At 39.9% G+C, this 15,581-nt stretch overlaps 1 protein-coding gene across 4 annotated transcripts in view; it reads right to left on the reverse strand.

Annotated features, from left to right (window-relative positions):
• ints8 (integrator complex subunit 8) overlaps positions 1-14,339 on the reverse strand; it is a 101,053-nt gene extending 86,714 nt beyond the window's left edge. The window contains exons 1-4 of one of the 4 annotated variants that reach the window (XM_077222539.1): positions 14,319-14,339; positions 11,816-11,951; positions 6,420-6,594; positions 2,846-2,986 (exon numbers count right to left, since the gene is read on the reverse strand). In XM_077222539.1, the coding sequence (XP_077078654.1) occupies positions 2,846-2,986; positions 6,420-6,594; positions 11,816-11,945 (446 nt within the window). In that variant the 5' untranslated portion in view covers positions 11,946-11,951; positions 14,319-14,339. Of the gene's footprint in view, positions 1-2,845; positions 2,987-6,419; positions 6,595-11,815; positions 11,952-12,463; positions 12,623-14,192; positions 14,267-14,318 lie in introns of those variants that run through there. The other 3 variants (XM_077222538.1, XM_077222537.1, XM_077222540.1) reach the window with 3 other exon arrangements.
• Positions 14,340-15,581: the final 1,242 nt, after the last annotated feature.

The following is a 15,581-nucleotide window of genomic DNA, read 5'->3' on the forward strand; positions in this document are numbered from 1 at the left end:
GCCGCGCCGTACTCAGGGTGTCCCCGAGCCTTCTCCAGCCCGTGAAAGCTCGCCGGTTCGCTCGCCAGCTTCACGAGCTTCAGTCGAGTCGCTCACTGACAGACAACGGCCGCCGCACGCCGCCAACAAACAAACGCCGACACACACAAAACTGTGATGACCCTCTATTATGTGCTCGGGCTAATTTAAGCTTTTGTCATTCCCTCCTGTGGCTCAGTGGCAAAACCCAAAGCCTTCACACGGGAGACCCGTGTTCAATCCCAGCTCTAGCAGCAGATAAAATTTAGTCTCACCATGTCCAGACTGACACCCAAACTTTTCCCTCGTTCAGTTCCAAGAAAATGCGACTGTTCCAGTGTATTTTGCAGCAAAACAGATCCCACTAGGCAGCTGGGATCGCCAAGCAAAAAACAGGACTCTGTGGAGAAATCTAATTAGAAGGAAGTCGTCATCGGACACGATGGACAGCAATTGAAAAAAAAAAAAACACATGGCCCGCTTGCCTGCACACAAATGCCGTTTCCACGGCGACCCTGAAAAATCACATAAGCACTGTATTTTCTGGTATTCCCGCCACAGCCGATGGTGTAATGAGTGTAATAAAAATGCCCACAGCCCAGTGTTCATTTCTACACACAAACACAGCCCGCCACAGTGCAGGGCTCGCACAAATGAGATCGAATCATGTCAATTGTGCATTAAATGTAGTGAATGTGCCCACAACCCAGTGCCCACAAACACTACACACTGCATGTGCCACGTTTTCTGTAAAAGAAACCAACACACATTCAGTCAGCTAAGGCCCACGGTGTTTAAGTCTCGCCGCGGCCAGAATCCACCGAAACTTCTCGCTCGTTCAGTTCCAAACAATCTGACTGTTCCAGTGTATTTTGCAGTAAACAAGCCGGTACCACAGCCCGCTTGCCTGCACACAAACACCATTTTTACGGCGACCCAGATAAATCCCCAAAAAAAGAGTATTTTCTGGAATTCCGGCCACGGCCGATTGTGTTATAAGTGTTATAAGAATGCCCACGTCTCAGTGCCCATTCCCACACACAGACACAGCCCGCCACAGTTCAGTGCTAGCACAAATAAAATCGACTCATGTCGATTGTGCAAAAAATGTAGTGAAGGTGCCCACGACACAGTGCCCACAAATACTACACAATGCGTGTCCGACGGTTTCTGTAAAAATGAAACCAACACACATTCAGTCAGCACAAGCCGACGGTGTTCTCAGTACAGTGAGTGTGCCTGCTCTCCCGTGCCCACATTCGCTCACAGACACGCTCAACCCCACGGGGTTTGTTCAGCTCGCTCTCTCTCCACAATCTGTCATAGAGAAATCGAGCGCGACCAGGCTGCCCACCGTGATCGGCGCGCCCCCCGCCTCGCACACTGTAAGCACATTGTTTATGTTTCAGCACACCGAAGCTCTGCGGCCACCGCTATGAGCGAGCCCGGATTTCATTCTACCTCTAGCTATTAACGCAGATGCGTGGGCAAAGCTTCCCGGGGTATCAGAATGCCATCATTGTCGTGCATGCAACAGCGCTGGTTCGCTTCAGTGATGAAAACCAGTTTGTATCAGCCTGTCGAGTATATTTATAGGCCAAGGCCACGCCTATTCTGGCGGGACGTGACGTAATGGGCCCGAAGCGCCCCCATTGGATATCACGTCACGCAGGGCCTCTCTCGATAGGCTGCTGCTGTTGCTGCAGGGCAGCCAATAGGCGCGCAATAGGCCTGTCTTGCCTATGTCTGCATGCTGCCGCACAGCGTTTTACATTCATTCAAAATTAAGGATAATTTTGGGCTTCAATATCTCATGGAAAAGAGGTTTTCCCCTTGGCGTAAGATATTACGCAGTACTCGTTCCCTCTCTAGAGAGAACCGAGGTTACGTTAGTAACAGAGTACGTTGACTATTAAGCTGCCGTCACTTTAAGACCTGCATGCAACTAATATACAGAAATGCATCTGATTTTCCCTCAAATGTTTACTTTTGCTTACACTTTAGACATGTAACCAAAAGTGTCTATGTAAACCTTGTGTGTATTTGAAAGTTTTGGCGCAATAAGACTCGAAAGATAACTTAGTCCAGTAATCAGCCGCTGTTTGCCAGTGTATGCGCTCAGAAAAACACATATTAAAACAGCGCATCAGCACATGAATTAAATGTTTAACCAGCAAGGCTTTAAAGCACATGCAAATAATGAATTTGAATTGTCACACATCATGTGATGTGAATGTAAGTCGCTTTGTACAATATGTTGAGACAGAGGTGCCAGAACTGCAACTGATAGAATCTATAGCACGACGATACTACGATATTTCTTCAAAAGCAGATCATGGAGACATTTTAATATTTCATTCCCAAAAATCGTGATATTGCACACCCCTAGTTTCAATCATATATGTTGCACTGCATGAGGCAAATGGTGATCACACCAGATACTGGTATCTAAGTTCATACTGGTTTTCAGACCCCCCCCAAACAGAAAAACTTCATATTTTAAAGTGGCCTTTTATTGTGGCCAGCCTAAGGCACACCTGTGCGATCATGCTGTATAATCAGCAACCTGATATGCCACACCTGTGAGGTGGATGGATTATCTCGGCAAAGGAGAAGTGCTCACTAACACAGATTTAGACAGATTTGTGAACAATATTTTAAAGAAATAGGCCTTTTGAGTACATAGAAAAAGTCTTAGATCTTTGAGGTCAGCTCATGAAAAATGGGGGCAAAAACAAGTGTTGTGTTTATAATTTTGTTCAGTATATTATAAATAGATACCTAACCCTGCCAAAGCTGTGATATAACAAATGAACGCCACACTGACCATCTGTTGTAGATGAGCACGGCCATAGCTGTGGTGGGCGGCAGGGTGGACAAGTCCAGATCCACATGTTTAACTCCAGGAGGAACTCGACTGACACACAGAAGCTCATTCAATAACATATTGAGTACAGGGATGGTCAAACTGTGATTCAAACAGAAAGACAAAACAAGAAACTTTATATCAATGTCCAACACAGTCTTTACATTTTCTTAAAGGAAAATTATGCTATTTTAAAAATATTTATATTATTTATTGGGTGTAATAGAATAGCTATCTTGTAGGACATCTTAACTCTCTAATTGCACCGCGAGGAGTCGCGGAGGCTTCCTGAGGAGTCATGAGCAAGGATACACAGGTGTATCCTTTGCGGAAGTGTTTTATCAACTAAACGTGACGCACTTATAAATTCTCCTCCCCCTTCACATCTGCACCAAGTCCTAACCATGGCAGAGAATACAAGCACACATAAATGTGAGTATTAAGCATTAAGTTATTGTAAATGTGGGTTCGAAGTTTGACAGTGCTGAAAAGTACGTTAATCATCGAAATTAAAGGCAAAGTTAATTACGTTTATTTAATTTTCTTGATTTTAATGGTTTGTTGCTTTTAATTTTTAAATTAATGCCTCGTTTATTGGTTAATAGATAATAACTTTAATGTAGGCCTGTAGTTAATTCGTTTTGATGTGTTGATTACATGGTATTTGTAGTTAATGCCTGCAGGGGTTAATATGTTAATATTAATAACATTTTGAACTGTCTCACTGTGGTGTATGTTAAATTACAACAAGTGTAGTGGGACAGTTGCAGAATTATATCAAAACACAAGAAATTTAAACAAACTGTAATACTATACAACAAATAAAAAGCAGTTAATAATTGGGAATAATTAATTGATAATAATAACTGTTAATATAAAAAAATGCAGACAATTGTGTTATTTTGTGGAGGTTGAAACTATTACAATATAAATAATTCTCTCTAATGTTCAAGAATCTGACGTGCAAGCTAAATACAGCAGTGTAGAGTTATCATTACTTGACAACGCTTTGAAGTGAGGATATATCATTTCACTTGATTAAATTCCTCTGGGGAAAGGAAGCGAGGAAGGAAAGGAGGATACGCAAATAAGAATTGAGAAGCACCCAAACTCTCTTCTTCAAAAAGTCCAGAGTGCTCTGGCCAGCAGACCCAGTGGCTCGTGATTGGTCAAAAACCTCAAGCGTGTGCAAGAAATGTAACGCCCCTTAACAATCACAATCTTCAGCTTCCAAGGCTTCTAAAGCAACTGTAAACACAAAGTAATGATGTTGTATGTATTACCGTATCAGTTCGAGCCAGAGTAAGATTCTGAAAATGCGGATGATCAAGCAGTTTGCTCGGAAACAACTTTGCAAGCACGACTTCAGGAGAACGTTTAACAGTGGTAATATACACTGAAGTGTATATTTCTAATTAAGAGAAAATGTGCAGCAGCTGGGCAAAATGAACTGTACACAAGCTAACTTTTGGGATGTACTGCTCAGTAACAGAAATATAAATAAATCTTAACCACTGGTATCTAAGTTCATCCATTTTCGCAAAGCCAAACAAAGGGGTTTTGCTTTTGCATCGAAACACAAAGCGTGTCCTCGAAATGGTGACAACACCACAATTCACTGAAGCCGTCTACTTTCTGTATGTATAGCTTTGGGCGGGCATTATACTAATACAGGGGTGATAGTAGAAAAAAATCCTGAGCCTGAACTTTTTTCCCTGGGACAGATGCGTAAGGGCAAGTTTATCCTCCACTAATTTCTGACACAAAGTGATGAGCGATTGTTCTTCTAGTCTTATATTGTTGTCATATATTTTTGTCATTATTTTTTGAGAATGCAAGGCACACACAAACACATGCCTATCTTCAAAATTCTTGACTTCTAAAGTTTTTTGAATTCGACCCAAATCCTAAATTTCACTTGCACTGCAATGTATTTTTTTCATGATTAATATTGCATTGCAAAATAATGTGTGCTGGTCAACTAGTCTAAAATTAAAAAAAACCTAGAAAACAGTAAAAAAAAAACATTTGTAAATATAAGATAGTTCTATATCCAAATATGATAGCCTACTTGATAAAAAGAAAAGAAAAAAGGGCTTTTATTTGTGCCGTGCTGTCTTTGCATTTGAACATTGCACATTGTAAACAGGACACGCATTAGCTGAATAAACGTTAGCCAATACAAACATACTTGTAGAAAATAGTTGACAATGAATAGACATGAGTCCTGTCACAGGACCAATAAATAGCAAAACCAGAGCCGTTCGGCTCTGAGCAAAACGAATCACTTATTCTAAAAAGAATATAAAGTAGCCTATATGTTAGAAGAATCTGACATAGAGCTGTGTTAATAGTAAAACGTCCGGCATTTAACGAATTTTAAAAATACGGGATGGATAATAAAAAATGCTTTCTGGAATTTTGACAGGAAAAAAAAACAACCAAGAACAAAACAGTTCGTCAATTTTCATTTTACAATTATCATCTCTCTCTGTGCGCTGTGTTTGTGAGAGCGAGAGCTTGTGCAGCACTGATACAACGGTTTCTTATCCACAAGTAACGCGCTTGTTTTCATACAAAATTATTATGTAACTTAATTAGGTACTTTAGTTATCATAACACAATAACGTAACACATGCAGGCTACGTTTCTCAACACTGAGAATGAATAAATAAACGCCTGTTTGCAGACTCGCGCTTATCAGTAAATTAATCCACAGATCACAGCACTTTCATAATCAGTAAGCCATAGCGATTTTAATTTTATTTAGATTTATTGTTCATCAATACTTAAGCTTTTTATAATTTGCATGGCTGTATGATGTCTTCATCTTATCTGAATGACATGAATGACGGAGTATTTTAAGATAATCCATGCGATTGCGATCACTCCGTGTGATAATAGAATCCAGATTAAGTTAACTCAATACAATACTTCAACTTTCCACATCCACCCCAGCCCGTTTACCTTCAGGAGTCAGAAGTACCGTGACTACCTCTAGCCTAGGCCTACTGTCCTCGCTCATGAACTCAGTCAGAGGCGGCCGCGGGAGTGGAAGCGGGATCGAGCAGACTTCTTTATTGCTCTCGACTTTCAGTCTCTTTTTAATGATAGGCCTTACGCATCTTTTAATCATACCCGCTTGCTATTTGAGGAATGAACCCAGCGCTATGATTGGTCGAACTCCGCTTCTTTTGCTGTTGCTTTTTTTTTTTTTTCAGACACGTCTGTAACGTTACGCCGGAAATCCGGCGTGGCGCCGGAGCGCTATCAGGCCTGCTAATATTTTGCATTGTGGGGCAGACATTTGAGGAAGTAATATCCGGACTTCGAACAAGGCTTTTTGGCAGGTCTGGAGAAGAAACTTTGCAGATCTTATACACACACAAAAGCATCATATGACTCTTTAAGAAAATGTAAGTGGAAATCACTGTTACAATGGCCAAACACTGTGGCTGTTCTAAATTTGTAAACTTGCTATAAACCTAAAAAAAATAAAAAATAACACTAAATCAAATATTTTATATTCACTCACCCTTTCTCTAGTATGTTCAGGTCCCATCTCAGGTGGGCGGCAACCTTAAGTGCCATTAGCTTCAGTGTGCGGTTCCTCCGGTTGTCCACTGGTGGCTGGACCTGGTTCTGCTCATTCACAGATGGTTTGGAGGCTTGCTCAAAAAACTGAATGATGAGCTGAACAGGAGATGGATCTGTGGAAAACATGTACAATTCAATTCTGAATCTCATCTTAGGAAACTAAGATTATCTTAACTTTATTCTTTGTTGACATGAGGACCTGTGGAAACTGTCAACATAAAAGAGCATTTGCAGATAATTTTACTTCTGTATTTTGACACGATGTATCCAAGTAAAACAGCTCATTCAATAACTATAAGGCAGGACTTGATTTTTTTCAATAAAGAATAGATTTGGATGGTGAAAAAGTGGACTGCTGTATATGACATATAGTTGCAGGGGGGGGGTTAAAACTAATTTGACATCAGCTGAAACATTAAGCAGACATGAAGACAAGTTAACAAGCTGACCATACAGTGTGACATACAGTGCACTTATATTTACTACAGTAAAGTCCTAATAATATGCAATATTCTTCGAACAACGTTAGAGGATTTCTTTGTCTTTCCGACATTTGGTTTACTTACATTGTCCTGCCACGGTTACATAAAATGAACCCAAACTATTTTAAACTTCTCATGGTAACATCAAAGATCTCTAACATTGTGTTTTGTGACAGTACATTGGCAAAGTATCTTTCAACTATAATCAAAATAGGAATATAGCATTGGGCACTCATCAAATTGCAAAAGGCTGCTATTTAATTAAAGGGATAGTTCACCCAAAACTGAAAACTATGTCGTTAATTACTCACCCATGTCGTTCCAAACCCGTAAGACTTTCGTTCATCTTCAGGAAACAACTGAAGATCTTTTTGATGAAATATGAGAGCTTTCTGTCCCTCCATTGACAGCTTTGCAACTGAAACTTGACGCTTCAAAAAGTTCAGAAAGACATCGTAAAACTATTCCATATGAATTGAGTTTTCTCAGTTTAGTCCAAAACTTACTGATGAGACTCAAATGCTTTATATTATATGATGAACATTGAATTTAGGCTTTTATACACATGAACATTCATCAACTCACACATCAGTTGCAGTAAACCAACAGATTCAAGAACTATTGAGGTTCATTCTCGTGTTACGCAGCACTTTTGAGCTTCAGCAAGAACAAATGAGGTTTGTTCTCACGCATCAAAGAGGTTTGGTTGAGCTTCTGTTAATATTTGGAGATCAATATTTATATATGAATAAAAGCCTAAAATTCAATCAGTTCATCATATAAAGCAATTGAGTCGCTTCAGAAAATTTGGACTAAATGGTTCAATTCATATTATTAATTAATTAATTAAATATCTTTCTAAACTTTTTGAAGCATCAAAGTTTCAGTTGCGTAGAGGGGACAGAAAACTCTCAGATTTCATAAAAAAATCTTAATTTTTTTTCTGAAGATGAACGAAAGTCTTACGGGTTTGGAACAACACGAGGGGGAGTAAGTAATGACAGAATTTTCATTTTTGGGTGAACTAACCCTTTAAATATGAATACAGGTGCTGGTCATATAATTAGAATATCATCAAAAAGTTGATTTCAGTAATTCCATTCAAAAAGTGAAATTTGGATATTATATTCAGTCATTACACACAGACTGATATATTTCAAGTGTTCATTCCTTTAAATTTTGATGATTGTAACTGACAACTAATAAAAAACCCCAAATCAGTATCTCAGTAAATTAGAATATTGTGAAAAGGAGAAATAATGGCTGGTTCTGGAGCAAATCGCGGCTCACACCAGAGCAAATAAACGGCGCGCATATAAATGGCTTTTATGTGTGCTTACTGGGAACATGATAAAGACACCTGGACTCGGTCGAGACCAAAAGCCATATTTGACAAGACCAGTGGCCGAGACCGCGACAAGTCCGAGTCCGAATACCAGCAAGTCCGAGATCATAGAAAAGCGGTCGAGTACTACAGCCCTAATTAGGGTAGCTATGCGCACTGTGATTTTCTCATCGCGTTTGGGGGCGTGACTTAGCTATAGGTCAATTAACTCAAAACACATGCAAAGGCCTTTAAATGGTCTCTCAGTCTAGTTCTGTAGTCTACACAATCATGGGGAAGACTGCTGACTTGACAGCTGTCCAAAAGACGACCATTGACATCTTGCACAAGGAGGGCAAGACACAAAAGGTCATTGCTAAAGAGGCTGGCTGTTCACAGAGCTCTGTGTCCAAGCACATTAATAGAAAGGTGAAGTGAAGGAAAAGATGTGGTAGAAAAAAAGTGTACAAGCAATTAGTGTTGTCAAAAATATCGATACTGAAATATCGGAACGGTACCAATACTAATTTCCCAAAGTATCCATACTAGCCGAGCTGTCACTTTCACTTCTCTCCAAAGGTGCGTTGACAATCACCACACTAGGGGTGTAAATCGTAGCCTACATGACGATTCGATACGATACCGATTTCTTAAGCCAACGATTTGATTATTTTCGATACTTCAGAATTCCCCGCGATACGATTCGATTCAATAATCTATATTTTTACATGATATTTATTAAGTTTCAAATAAATCAACAAAAATGTTTATAATTTGCCTTTTATTGAGAATACAGGAACAGTATTCTATTCACATAATGTTTATGTTGTGCTCAATGCATTGCAAATATAACAGTTATTCCATACAGTTCAAAACTTGATTCTATCGTGTGGTTCCGTGTATCTTACGTCATCGCAAACGTGCACGACGCATGATAGAAAACAGAACGCGGGTTAATATATAGTGTTTTTTTTATTTTATTTGGTGCTATTATGCACAGCTAAGTGAACAACACCCGTTTACTGTGTGTCGCATTTGGCTTTTTGCTGATTGCAAACGGAGGAGACAGTGGATTTCCATTAATTTGTTGCCCTGAGTCCACGCGCTGTGTGTGTGCGAATACACTGCAGACTCACTCTCGCTCTTATCCAAGGTAAATTATCAACACTATCATCCCTTACATGTGTTTTATTTAACTAAATACATCATAATCAGCTAAAAAGCATGCGCAGGTTACTTCCTGAACAAGTGCGCACCCGAGTCCGTGATCCTTTCACATTCACGCGAGCCGCGGCACGGTTCGAGTGCAACCGAACTCAGCGCACCTCATCCAGGCAGTCTCGGGTTTGGTACCCCAGTGTGCAACCGGGTCCGCATGACAGACAGCGTTTACATAATTAGCGATTTTTCATGCGAACCGTGCCCATTCCGTTCCGAGTTGGTGTGAAAGCACCCTAGACTTTTCAAGTAATGCCGAGTTCAGACTGCACGATTTTCAAAATAATCGGGTCACTGTTGTTTTCACACTGCATGACTATCTGGGGTAACATTCAGTTGCTGCTGTGTTCACACTGCACAATGGATCGGCGATGGGAGGTTTCACACTGCATGACTTTACAAAAGAAAGAATCGCCAACAACTTCTGCCTGGTCCGCAAACTACGTTTCACAACCAAACAAACGCGAGAAGTGATAAGGCAATAACGGAAGATCAGCATGCGTGAGACCGGAGTTCTCGCGCGACACTGAATTTGTTATTAAAAATGATAGCCTACAAGAAGATTGCGATCCAAATTGTCTGTGCGCTGATTTGCAGCGAAAATGAGAAAAATAAACGGTTTATGCAGGAGGAAATGGTTGGGAAGACGAGGGGAGCAAGGACTGTGTTTTGCAAAGAGAGTTGGGGGTAAATAAATAATTTTGCAAATGTCCTGCTCTTGCTGCTGGTCATGCAAATGTTTGTGCTTTGTTTCTGTTTGATATAATTGTAAATATAGGCCTATCTATTAAAATACTGATATTCTGGTCTATAACTCCTCCCTGAAAATCCTGCTGTCCTGTATCTTGCTCTCTCATTGGCTGTCAGTCATCGCACTTTTTTTTTACTTGCACTTTATTGGTTTTTGAATGCATGGCAATCTGAGAGGCTTTTGAATAAGTGCACTACCTCAGGACATTTTAGTTCATGTAAAATATACCTCATTGTCATGTTCTAGACTCATTGTTTATATTTAGCTTTAAATAAAAAAAAATGCCCCCTTAATATTGTGGCAGTTTTTTTTCTCCGTGGTATCGAAAATGGTATCAAATATCGATATTTTTCAAATTATCGTATCGAAGTTAGAAATTCTAGTATCGTGACAACACTACAAACAATAGGGATAACCGCACCCTGGAGAGGATTGTGAAACAAAACCCATTCAAAAATGTGGGGGGATTCACAAAGAGTGGACAGCAGCTGGAGTCAGTGCTTCAAGAACCACCACGCACAGACGTATGCAAGACATGGGTTTCAGCTGTCGCATTCCTTGTGTCAAGCCACTCTTGAACAAGACACAGCGTCAGAAGCGTCTCGCCTGGGCTAAAGACAAAAAGGACTGGACTGCTGCTGAGTGGTCCAAAGTTATGCTCTCTGATGAAAGTAAATTTTGCATTTCCTTTGGAAATCAAGGTCCCAGAGTCTGGAGGAAGAGAGCAGAGGTACAGAATCCACGTTGCTTGAAGTCTAGAGTAAAGTTTCCACAGTTAGTGATGGTTTGGGGTCACATGTCATCTGCTGGTGTTTTCTGAGGTCCAAGGTCAACGCAGCCGTCTACAAGGAAGTTTTAGAGCACTTCATGCTTCCTGCTGCTGACCAACTTTATGGAGATGCAGACTTAATTTTCCAACAGGACTTGGCACCTGCACACAGTGCCAAAGCGACCAGTACCTGGTTTAAGGACCATGGTATCCCTGTTCTTAATTGGCCAGCAAACTCGCCTGACCTTAACCCTATAGAAAATCTGTGGGGTATTGTGAAGAGGAAGTACAATGCAGAAGAGCTGAAGGCCACTAACAGAGCAACCTGGGCACTCATAACACCTGAGCAGTGCCACAGACTGATCGACTCCATGCCATGCCGCATTGCTGCAGTAATTCAGGCAAAAGGAGCCCCAACCAAGTATTGAGTGCTGTACAAGCTCATACTTTTCATGTTCATACTTTTCAGTCGGCCAACACTTCTAAAAATCCTTTTTTTGTATTGGTCTTAAGAAATATTCTAATTTTCGGAGATACTGAACTTGGGATTTTCATTAGTTGTCAGTTTTGATCATGACAATTAAATTAAATTAACATTTGAAATATATCAGTCTGTGTAATGAATGAATATAATATCCAAATTTGACTTATTGAATGGAATTACTGAAATAAATCAACTTTTTGATGATATTCTAATTACATGACCAGCACCTGTATAGTCTGAAGAGCAGCACTGTGCTAATTAATTTACAAGCAAGCAGCTCCATGATCCATTTTTTGTGCATAATACCTGGATGAGGGCCCAGTAAGTGCTGCTCCAGTAATGATGGATCAAGCAGAAACTCAAACCAGGAGGTCTGTGGTGGGGTGCAGGGCCGACTGCCAGTCACCGCCTCCCGGTCTGCAGCTTCAGCACTCATACTAACCTAACGAAAAACATAAGTGTATACATAAACATCCAGTACATAAAGCATATTCACCCTGCCTCAAATGAGCTGATGAACTAAACTGTATTTTTGGGTTTGAGATTAGAGGCCACAAATGATGTAGCCTAACGTGTAGTATAGGTAGGCAGCTCACTATGTTTTGGCACATAGTCCATGTCTGTGATGTACTGGATTGCATCTTTGAGCTTTTAATTGCAATCATGTTGTTATTTCATTAGGTTTTAGTAACTGAAAATCATTAACGATAGAAATATTGGTAACAGTAAGGTTTAGATTTAGGATCAGGCTCGTGTTAACTTTTCAGCGCTACGTTTCCCAAAAACATAACCATCAGCCTAAGAAAACCATATACAACTTGTCATCAAAGGTCTCTACGATCAACTTTTTTTTTTCAACCTTTATTTGTAAGCTCACGATGCTTTTGTCTTTGATCAGTCCCACTGAAAGAGACACTATGGGAAGTCTTTACCCGTTCCTGCATTATCACTCACCTGTTTAGAAGGTCTGAATAAATAATTTTAAAGATATCACAAACTGTTTATATTAATACAAGGCGCCAATGAGTTTTTCTTCTTTGTAAGGTCTGCGAGAGACTAAACGAAACAGCGCCGCTAACTGTGCAGGCGGTTGTCTTCTTCTTCTTTCGATTTATTGGCGGTTGGCAAGCAAATGTATACTGCATTTCTGCCACCTTCTGAGATGGAGTGTGAAGCATCAATAAATGAATAAATAATGAAAAAGCATCAATGAATAAAAATTATAATAAAAATTAAAGACTAAATAAATCAATAAAAGGAAACATGTAAATATGTATTTTCACAATTGTGTTAAGTAAAGTTCAACGTACTGTAAGGGGTGTACAGTTAAAGACCCAGAACCAGATATGAAGAATGAAGACCCAGAGTCAGAATTATAAAAAATTAAAGAAAATATTTACTGAAGATAGTTTGCAGTTTCATCAGCAGAAGTCAGCTTCAATACTCGCACAGGAGTTCGTAGGCCGCCCCGCTTACAGTTACAAAGATCACAGCAGTTATACCATTTCCAAGGTCTAAGCTACGTCATTGCTTACAGGATGAATGATTCTCATTGGCTATGAAATAGATAAACACAGTAATTTTCCACACATATACAGATAGACTGAAGCATATCTCCATCGATTATGCAGCTGAAGTTAGGCACGTCATGACCTTCCAGGTCGCAGATTTGGGTTGCTGGGCGCCAGCATGTCCAGAACAACAACTCAGTCAATCTCCAATAATGCCAGTGGTTCCTTAACCTGTAACCAAGAAGACTAACACACACACACACCGGCACACAGCTTTTCCAAGGTTGGATTTGGCCAGGCTCTCACTATAAACAGGAGAGTCCTCTCAAAACATCAAGATAATGCGTTCTTTCTCTCAAAGATAGCTAAACTTTAGTCTAACTGGAAAGAAAGGCTTTAACAAAGAAATGGTCCCTTAAACTATTGGCTTCAATGACCCCTATATGTTTAAACACATTGAAGACCTTTCTCAAACACAAAACAAGTCCCTATTTCATTTCTGGAAGCTGGGTTAAATAAGCAAGCACTGCATTCAGATATCAAATACAGACATTAAAGAATACATGAAAAGAACATTTCAGTAATCACAATGGTAACTTATATAAATAAAGTAAAATCTCCAGAGAAGTCATTCAACTCATTTGATATTTAGAAGGAAAAATATTGATTAATACCTTAATTATAATCAATCATTACATATACATTGAAGCAGCAGTGGATTCCAATCCACCCCCTTCAGTACATACATAGCATAGTTATTGTTCAGGCTTTTAGATTCAAAGACTGCAATCTTTTTTATTCATAATTCAGATCAAGACCGTTCAAGGAATGTTGCCAGGAAACTTCAGCGGAATTTGCAGAAAGCGATTTTAAAGATGGAAACAACATAGCCTACAAATAATTTTGAACAAAGCAAAATCTTTAGAAAACAACATGGAAGTAAATTCATTGTTGTTTTCAAACAAAAAAACGTTTGTTTTGGTATTGTGTGAAGCACGTGGCTGAAACGCCCGTTTCCACTGATTGGTCAACCAAACATCAAATCGTACCGTTTCCTCAGTTTCGCGCAGCATCATCGCTGTAGTTGTACTGATTCTTAAAGCGTCGTTTATTGCTATTTTTCATCTCTTTCCCATCAACCAGACTAACGAATAACTCGACACAAACATTACCGGGGCAGAGCCTAGAAAGGCTTTCTTCTGTGAAATATTAGTCTCATATTATTTTACTACGCATCTTCACCCACAACTACCCAGCCTACATATTTGGCAATCGTCTGTTTGATTTAGCTGACCAACTATCAAAATGTCTGTGGGGGAAAGCTGCGCGATGGCTCTGCGTTCCGAATTTTCAGACACAAAATAATGAATTCTAACTAGGTCAGGGGCCTGTTTCAGAAAGGAGGTTAAGTGAAAACTCTGAGTATGTTAACCCTGAAATGAGGGAAACTCTGGGTTTTCTGTTTCAGAATGGGAGGCAAGTCAAACCTGAGAAAGCAGGGTAAGTCAAGCCCGTTTCTGAAAGAGAGGTAACTTATACTCATAGTCAGTTACCATGGTAACTTACTCTGTGAACCTAACCTGGTCGGGAGCGGGTTTACTTCCGTAAACCCAGAGTTTATTTCGGTCTCCTCCCCTTTTTAAAAGAGGAAGCAGTGTTTAAACACCTCATTCATTCTTTCGGTACATTTATTCATTGCTGTTTTTTCCCCCAATTTTTTTAATAAGATGAAGTCTATATAACTTCTTAACTGGCAACTGAAAATACAGTAGATTAGTGTTACATCATGTAGTTAGTTCTAAACAAATTCTACAGAATTAAACTGTGGCATTCACTGAAAATCATTGAACTGTGTTCATCTGTGCACCAGAAGTTGATGGACCAATGCTGTTCTTCCACACTCTGGGGACGGAGGAGAGATAAGAATATCCGTTTATACTTAGATATAAACTTAGATTCTATAGGCTACTCCACATAAATAATGTGAAGAAATGTGAATGTGTAGATTGTTTGATGTGTAGACACATAATATTAACATTTCCTCTGTAGGCCTCTCTGTGGCAGCATAAACTGTTTCTTCATCCTCATCGTCCTGTGAAGATGAGCATTTGGTTAAGCACATTTTATAATACTATTTGTCATAATGTCTGGTGTATTGAGTAGGCTACTTACAACTGTCTGGGGTTCTGCTGGGACAGGAGGCTCCAAAAGACAGATATTACCATCAGAATCTCTTGGGAGCAACAAAAAACCCAACCCAAAGTAAAATATATGGAAATATCAAAAACAGCCTATATAAATAATAACACATATGTAGACCTCTTACATATTATGAAGGCACTTGAATCTTCGGGAGTGACTGGCTCTGATGAAGTCCCTCCAGGAATTCCCTCAGCCATTGGCCTTCCCGCATTCAGGCTCAGGGCCATCTCCATCTCCTCTGCATCTCCATCTCCTCTCCATCTCCTCTGCATCTCCATCTCCTCTGCATCTCCATCTCCTCTGCATCTCCATCTCCTCTGCATCTCCATCTCCTCTCCATCTCCTCTGCATCTCCATCT

Source organism: Siphateles boraxobius, unplaced genomic scaffold, assembly GCF_051911475.1.
Source record: "Siphateles boraxobius isolate OS27281-9 unplaced genomic scaffold, OSU_SipBor_1 89, whole genome shotgun sequence".
In the NCBI taxonomy this organism is placed as follows: domain Eukaryota; kingdom Metazoa; phylum Chordata; class Actinopteri; order Cypriniformes; family Leuciscidae; genus Siphateles; species Siphateles boraxobius.